At 45.8% G+C, this 9094-nt stretch overlaps 1 protein-coding gene across 1 annotated transcript; it reads left to right on the top strand.

The window, feature by feature from the left end:
- The first annotated feature begins 7065 nt into the window (after positions 1-7065).
- On the top strand, positions 7066-7650 carry LOC140862155 (uncharacterized acetyltransferase At3g50280-like). The gene has a single exon (XM_073265154.1). It carries the CDS (start codon positions 7066-7068, stop codon positions 7648-7650), a length of 585 nt encoding a protein of 194 aa, XP_073121255.1.
- Positions 7651-9094: the final 1444 nt, after the last annotated feature.

Here is a 9094-nt window from a genome sequence, read left to right as displayed (position 1 = left end):
GTTCGGGCTACTACATTCTCCCCCACTTAAGATATTTCGTCCTCGAAATCAGATCTTAAGTACCGAATGCAAATACAGAAATCAGAAACATTCTTTATTCAAACAAACGTTTACAGAGTTTGCAACTGAATACAACTTAAAGAATGAAATCAAAACAACTCAGGATGGTCTTTACGCATCCTGTCCTCAAGCTCCCAAGTAGCTTCCTCAGTGCCTCGGCGCTGCCACTGAACTAAAACCAAAGGAATGACTTTGTTCCGTAAAACCTTATCCTTATAATCCAGGATACGAAGAGGTTTCTCAACATAAGTCAAATCCTTGTCTACCTGAACCTCAGACCGCTGCAGAATATGAGATTCATCCGCCACATACCGTCGCAACAGAGATACGTGGAACACGTCGTGAATACTGGATAGATGCGGTGGCAAAGCTAGTCGATAAGCCAAATCGCCAATACTCTCCAAGATCTCAAACGGACCGATAAATCTGGGAGACAACTTGCCCTTAAGGCCAAATCTGAGAATCTTGCGGAAAGGTGACACTCTCAGAAACACTTTCTCCCCGACCTCGAACTGCAAAGGCCTACGCTTGATATTAGCATAGCTGGCCTGACGATCCTGTGCAGTCTTAATCCGTTTCTTGATTTGATCAACAATATCTATCGCCTGTTGGATAAACTCCGGTCCCTCAGCCTGTCTCTCCCCCACTTCTTCCCAGAAGAGTGGAGTACGACAACGTCGCCCATACAACGCCTCAAAAGGTGCCATCCCAATACTAGTGTGATAGCTGTTGTTGTAAGCGAACTCGATCAACGGCAAATGATCCTGCCAGGCTGAACCAAAATCCAAGACGCACGCTCTAAGCATATCCTCTAACGTACGGATAGTGCGCTCTGACTGACCATCAGTCTCTGGATGATAGGCTGTACTCAAACTGAGAGTAGTACCCATCGCACGCTGAACACTCCCCCAGAACCTAGAAGTAAACCTGGGGTCCCGATCGCTGACAATGCTCACAGGCACTCCATGAAGTCGAACGATCTCCTGAATGTACAACCGAGCCATGCGATCCACAGAGTACTCTCGGCTATAGGCAATGAAATGCGCTGACTTGGTGAGTCGGTCCACCACAACCCAGATAGCATCACAGTTCCTCGGGGATACCGGCAACTGGGTCACAAAGTCCATAGTGATAAACTCCCATTTCCATTCAGGAATAGGCAGACTGTGAAGCAATCCTCCAGGTCGTCGGTGCTCTGCCTTGACCTGTTGACACACCAAACATCTGGAAACAAACTGATAAACACTGCGTTTCATTCCCTTCCACCAGAAACGAGTACGTAGATCCTTGTACATCTTGTTGCTCCCAGGATGAATACTCAACTTAGTGCGATGTGCTTGAGACAAAATCTCCTCTCGCAACTCTTCATCCTGTGGAATCACAAGCCTACCAGACAAACACAGAAAGCCGTCTGACTGATAATGAAATCCAGACGAGCTACCCTCGTTAGCTAGACGAGCTAAACGCTGGGTCTTTGAATCAGACATCTGAGCATCTCGGATCCGCGAATACAAGGCTGGCTCAGATAATATCGCAAACATCTGGATACTCTGCATACCTTTCTTATGCTTGAAGGTATAACCTGAAGTACAACAGTCACTGATCGCACTAGACATCGAACAAGTCTGAAGTGCGGATAGTCGCACCTTGCGACTCAAAGCATCAGCGGTGAGATTAGCAGCTCCCGGATGGTACTTAATCTCGCAATCATAGTCCTTAAGCAAGTCCATCCAACGTCTCTGTCTCATGTTCAATTCTTCCTGAGTGAACAAATACTTGAGACTCTTATGGTCGGTGAAGATCTCAAATTTCTCGCCATAAAGATAATGACGCCAGATCTTCAAAGCGAACACAATGGCTGCTAACTCCAAATCATGGACTGGGTAGTTGTCCTCGTGAAGCTTCAGCTGTCTAGAAGCGTATGCGATCACATGCCCATTCTGAGTCAGGACACAACCTAACCCTTGAAGAGAAGCATCCGTATAAACTACATACCCTCCAGATCCTGACGGTAATGCTAACACCGGCGCAGAAGTCAACCGCCGTCGAAGCTCACGGAAATTCTCCTCACACTCGGAGGACCACTCGAAATCCACACCCTTGCGGGTAAGCTGCGTCAACGGTCGAGCTAACTGAGAGAAGTTCAGAATGAAGCGACGATAATACCCTGCTAGACCCAGAAAACTACGGATCTCAGCAACTGTCGTCGGACGCGACCAATTAAGTACCGCTTCAATCTTGCTTGGATCAACAGAAATCCCATCCCTGGATATGATATGGCCAAGAAAAACCACTCTATCCATCCAGAACTCACACTTGCTCAGCTTGGCGTACAACTGCTCATCTCGGAGAGTCTGTAGTACCAACCGCAAGTGAGAAACATGCTCTTCCGTATTACGCGAATACACCAAGATGTCGTCAATGAAGACCACGACAAACTTGTCCAAATACTCCCTGAAGACACGGTTCATCAAATCCATGAATATAGCCGGCGCATTAGTCAAACCAAATGGCATCACTAGGAACTCGTAATGCCCATAGCGAGTACGGAATGCAGTCTTGGCTACGTCCTGATCACGGACTCTCAACTGATGATACCCAGATCTCAAGTCAATCTTGGAGTAAATTGAAGTACCCTGCAGCTGGTCAAAAAAGTCATCAATGCGAGGCAACGGATATTTGTTCTTCACAGTGACTCGATTCAGCTGCCGATAGTCAATGCACAGCCGCATCGACCCATCCTTCTTCTTCACGAAGAGTACAGGAGCTCCCCAAGGAGATACACTAGGACGAATGTACCCCTTGTCCAAAAGATCCTGTAGCTGATTCTTCAACTCACGCATTTCTGACGGAGCCAGACGATACGGTGCTCTAGAAATAGGCGAAGTACCCGGCATCAACTCTATGCCAAACTCGACTTCCCTAGCAGGAGGAAAACCCGGAATCTCATCATCAGGAAACACATCTGGAAATTCATCCACAACAGGAATGCTCTCTATCCCAATACTCTCAGCGGACAAATCAACTGCATAGATAAGGTAGCCTTCCCCGCCAGACTCCAGAGCTCGACAGGCTCTCAAAGCTGATACCAAAGGCATCAGGGGTCGCGCTCCCTCACCATAGAAAAACCAACTCTCACTCCCTTCCGGATGAAAGCGTACTAATCTCTGATAGCAGTCCACTGAAGCTCGATAGGTAGTCAGCACATCTATTCCCAGAATGCAATCAAAGTCGTCCATCGCCAGGACCATGAGATTCGCTAACAGAATGTTCCCTTCGAACTCTAAAGGGCAACCCATCACTAGACGCTTAGCCAAAGCAGATTGGCCCGTCGGAGTAGAAACAGACATCACTACGTCTAGTGCAATGCATGGTAACTTATGCCTCTTAACAAAACGTGCAGAAATGAAGGAATGAGATGCACCAGTGTCAATAAGTACAAGAGCAGGTATACCATAAAGCATAAATGTACCTGCGATGACTTTCTCATTCTCCTCCACAGCCTGATCATGTCTCAGGGCAAACACCTGGCCAGAAGCTCGTGGCCTCAAATGAGAACTCCCAGCAGACTGTCCCTGCGACCTCTGCTGAACGGTGGCCTGAGAACCCGATCCTGAACCAGAACCAGAACCGCCTCCCCCAGACTGTGGACAATCCCTCCGGATATGACCAGTCTCTCCACAACGGAAACAAGCTCCAGAAGCTCTGCGGCACTTGTCGGATGGATGGTTCTTCCCACAGTGATCACACTTGTCCTTCTTACCGAAACGGACAACACCTCCCGAACCAGAGGAAGAAGTAGACCCGGACTTCTTGAATGACTGGGCACGGGGGGCCAAAGAACTAGTAGGTCTCGACTGAGAGAAAGACCTGTTCCGCCGAATGCTGTCCTCCGCCTGGTGACAACGGCTCACCAAACCCTCGTAGGACATGTCGTCACCAACCGCCACACGGTCATGGATCTCAGGGTTAAGGCCCTGAAGAAACAGATTATACTTCATCTCTGAGCTATCAGCAATCTCGGGGCAATAGGATAGCAGATCAAAGAACCTCTGCTGATACTCATCGATAGACATGGTTCCCTGTCGCAGACTCAGTAGCTCGCCTGCCTTCGACTGTCGGAGTGCAGGAGGAAAATACCGCTTTTGGAAAGCTGTGCGGAACTCGGCCCAGGTGGCCACTCCTCTCGCCGTAACAAAAGGTGCAGAAGTAAACCTCCACCACCTGCGCGCACGCCCATCCAGAAGATAGCCAAGGGTCTCCACCTTTTGCTCATCGGTGCATTGGAAAGTCTGAAAAGTCGTCTCCATGCGGTCTAACCAGTTCTCCGCATCCTCCGGAGACTCACCTCCAACTAAGGGCTTAGGACCCATAGCTAAGAATCGACGCACAGTGAAACGCTCGTCGTCATGGTGACGATGACGCCGTTCTCGACGAGGCTCCCGGTCGGCATCACCCCAACGCCCACCAACACTGCCATGAGAACTCTGGTCGTCACGATTTGACATCTACAAAAATACCTCAAGATGAGACTAAATCCCAAGAAATCTTTTGCATGCTCTGATACCATAAATGTAGTGACCCTTACCCGGATCACCTACTAAACAGAACTTAGGCATGCAATTAACTTAATAAAACAGATATCAGAATAAAACTGCGGAAACCAATAACATTATACAATCCCAAGAAAAAGAATCTGTAATTATCCAATAATATACAACCAAATCGAATAGCTGTATAAACCCAAACAACAGTAATAAAGCCTAGACGAAGCTCCAGCTGGCCAACCACTGACTAGCCCCTCCTGGATCCACCCTCCTCGTCCAATCGCAAACCTGCCCCATGGAATAGGGTGTCCAGAAAATACAGAGTACGAGACGTGAGCATAAAACGCTCAGTGCGAGAGTATGAGTATACATGCATGCAAAGTGAACTCTCTATAGACTCGAGGTCAAGGATCAGATAACAGAGACAGACCGGGCCCTGGTATGTAGCACGCTGTGCCGTCGCTTCAGGAGGTGGCTCCCATACCGAGATAACCGTGGATACGCCGGACCCAAATCGATGGAAGTCCATCCACTAACAGGATAGGGTACAACCCTACTAACAGACATCTCGAAGGAGATACAGCAAGATGCAAATGAATGCAGCATAATATCATGGCATATAAATCATGCAGTCACATAATACATGCATACTCAGTCAGGATATCTCGAACAGTACTTTCGTACCTCAAATACCAGGTAGGCACTACCAGCTCTAAGTCCAAGCCTAAAGTCCGCCTACACAGCGAAATGATACTACTATCATTAAAGTGCTCTAAAAGCCTTAACTAAGCTATTGCATACTCCTAAATATTTATAGGAAGCAAAAGCTATACCTTCGTCCGTCGTTAGCCCTTTGATGTCGATGCCTCCAGAACTTGGGCACAACTCCGCTACGACTATCGAACGCCTCTCCAACCTCCGGACCAAGCCTAAGAAGACTAGAACAGCTCGAATATGACTAGAAATAGGGAGGAAATTCGGAATTGGCAAGGAGAAATGAAGTCTCGGCCTTCTATTTATAGACAACGATCGGAGCCTCCGATCCTTGATCGGAACGTCCGAACCTGGATCGGAACGTCCGATCCTGCCATCGGAGCTTCCGAAGATCCTGATCTGCCACGTGTCAAAATATCACTTGATGACTCCGGATAGGGGTGATCGGAGCCTCCGGTCCTGATCGGAGCTTCCGATCCAGCCACACGTCATGGATGACGTAATATCATCGGTGCCTCCGATCCTCATCGGAGCTTCCGATCCCGATCGGAGCTTCCGATCGTCCCTTCGGAGCTTCCGATCCGTCCAATCCCCAATTTATTTAATTAACATTAATCCTTTAATTACTCAATTAGGGTTCGGGCTACTACATGACTTGTGTCATAGGATGCATGTGGTTGTATTTTCTTTCATCTAATATGAAGTTTGACAATCTTTTCCACATCAGCTAAATTCAAAGTCATAATCTATTAACACTTAATTTTTTTTGAACATTTAATATAAGGATTATTCATTAATATAACATCATGGTGTTACGTTATTACTACGACAATTAAAATAGGATCGAAAACCAAAAAATTAATGCTTCAAAATAAAATTTTAAAAATTTATATTTAAAATTACTGTATCAAAACCAAAATTAAAGAAAGATGAATTATAACGAAGAAAAAAAATCATATTTCTCCTAATAAATTTGTTTTAAAATGCAATATATAAAACATGTGGCAGTGAGTTTTAAAAAAAAAACATGTGGCAGATGATTTTTCGGGTAATTCGATACTGCAGTGGGGGTAATACCCCACTGCAGTTGTGTGCCCATTATGTGGCCACACATGCATTTCATGTGGGCCCCATATGATTTTCATGTGGGGCCCAAATGAAATTGGCCAATCAATGGCCTTGATCCTGCAGATGGGGTATTACCCCATGGATAATTCTATGCTACACCTGGAGTACTTCTCCCCACATGTGGTCAAATATTAGTCCTTGGATCATCCACACACATGTCAATTTCCATAAAAATACAAGGACCCACATGATCTAATGGTGTTGAATTAGGGGGTGAAACACTCCCGGTGTAGCATAGACTAACCCATTACCCCATCTGTAGGATAGAATTACCCGGATTTTTCCAACCACGGACAATAATTTAATCATGGCCTACAAAACTTAGAACATCATCTGCAACAGAGCATAGCAGAGCAGCTAACAATCAATCATGGCGGAAGTAAAGTTGATTTCTTCATGCCTTGTTGCAGGGGGAGACTATGCTGCACCTGAAGTTCTTCTCCAGGTGCAGCATAGCCCTTGGATCAATAGGGCCCACATGAAAACATGTGGGACCCACATGTTATCATGTGGGCCCTTCCTTGATCCAAGGGCTTAGCTCCACCAGGTGTAGCACACCTGGTGGAGCATAGTCTCACCCCTTGTTGCGATGTCCAACACTAATGGCGGATCCAGGATGGAGCTATCTCCATGGGATCTTCAGTTCATACTACAGCCCCCACTTCAGACAGGGCTCGTGTACAAAAACCCAGATGATGAAACCCAAGAATTCAAGAAAACCAGCTTCATCGATCGCCTCAAGAACACTCTTTCACGGACCTTGGATGACTTCCCTCCATTATCAGGCCGCATCGGTACCGAGAAGAACAAGGAAGATGACACCATGATCTGTTTTTTCATCGATTGCAACAATGCCGGAGCTGAATTCGCTCATGCAATCACACATGGCGTGTCTGTGTCCGATATCATGGATCCAGCCTATGTGCCGGAGATCGTCTCTTCGTTTTTCACCTTGAAAGGGGTTTTCAATTGCGACACTTGTAAGCCTTTGCTGGGCGTGCAAGTCACGGAACTTGTGGATGGATTCTTCATCGGTATCACAGCAAATCACGCCGTTGTAGATGGGGAATCCTTCTGGCATTTCGTCAATTCTTGGTCGGAGATATCCTGTGGGTTTGATGCAATATCAAAGCCACCAGTTCTCATGTTGAAATATGCTTCTATCAGATTGAATGGGAATAGAGAAGATCAGATCGAATAGTACAGATCAGATGAGCTCGGTGATCAGATGAGTTCATGGCCAGATCGTATACTGGGATTAGATCGATGTGATGGTCAGACGAGTCTTCGGATGAGTTCATGCAGATAGATTGCTTGAGTACTGTGACTTGGTTAGAAGTCAGATGAAGTGTCCAAAAAGCTATACGCTTGCAGGCAGATCGATGCAGATCAAAATACAAGGGCAGATCAAACTGATGAATGAAGACTTATCGGGCTGGACCAGTTTGACTTTATATTTGGGTCGTAAGTTACTGTTGACCTAAAGCCCAAGATAAAAGTCGGTCTAAATTATCTATATAAGCAGATGGAAGCTGGCCGCAATGAGAAGAACAGAAAATCAAAATTCTTCAGAATATATTGAGAGAGAAGAAGAAGAGATTTCGGAGGAGAAAACTAAGCGTAGATTGTGACGGAAAGATTCAAGTATCAATAGCTTGAATCCTGTCTGTATCTAGCTTGATAGTTTGTCTGAGTCCATCTCTGTAATAAGCTCTGTTCTTGAGCTTGGATTGTTCTGTTGGTGATTAATAAAAGTGTGTGTGTTGCACTCCCGTGGACATAGGCAAGTCTTTTCCGAACCACGTAAATACTTGTGTTGTTTAATCGCTTTCGCGTGAGTTGGTTGATTGATTTGTGTGTGTTGGGTTTATCTGCTTTCTGGGATTATTGTTCTTATCTGAGTATCGTTTGTCTGTGAATTCTCGGAACATCAAATTATCGGATTGATTCCTAACAAGTGGCGCCGTCTGTGGGAAACCAAGCAAAGATGGTGGGATCAATGAAGTTTGATATTGAGAAGTTTACGGGCAAGAACGATTTCTCGCTCTGGAGGATTAAGATGCGTGCAATCCTGATACAACAAAGATTGGTGGAGGCTCTTAAGAAGAAGGAGGAGATGCCCGATGAGATAAAGAACAAGGATGAATTGCTCGAGAAAGCACACAGTGCAATTATTCTCTGTCTGGGAGATAGACCTCTTCGGGAGGTGGCCAGAGAAGAATCTGCAGCGGCGGTGTGGCTCAAAATCAAAAGTTTATACATGACGAAATCCTTGGCTAATCGTCTGTACATGAAACATAGATTGTATTACTTTGTGATTAAGGATAAGAAGAACCTTGAAGACCAGATCGAAGAATTCACCAAGATATTGGATGACTTGGAGAATATTGAAGTAAAGCTTGAGGATGAAGATCGAGCTTTGATACTTCTGAATGCTCTTCCTAAAGCATATGAAAATTTCAGGGATACTTTGCTATATGGAAGAGAACAGACGATAACATTGGAAGAAGTTATGTCTGCTATTCAATCCAAGGAACTTCAGAGAAAATCGAACACAAACACTGAATCACATGGAGAAGGTCTTACGGCGAGGGGCAGAAGTGATAAGAGGACATCCAGTGGGAAATACAGGCCAAAGTCCAGAT

Source organism: Henckelia pumila, chromosome 4 (assembly GCF_033568475.1).
Source record: "Henckelia pumila isolate YLH828 chromosome 4, ASM3356847v2, whole genome shotgun sequence".
Taxonomy (NCBI): domain Eukaryota; kingdom Viridiplantae; phylum Streptophyta; class Magnoliopsida; order Lamiales; family Gesneriaceae; genus Henckelia; species Henckelia pumila.
The sequence above is the reverse complement of the archived record's forward strand: the minus strand, read 5'-3'. Positions and strand labels throughout refer to the sequence as shown.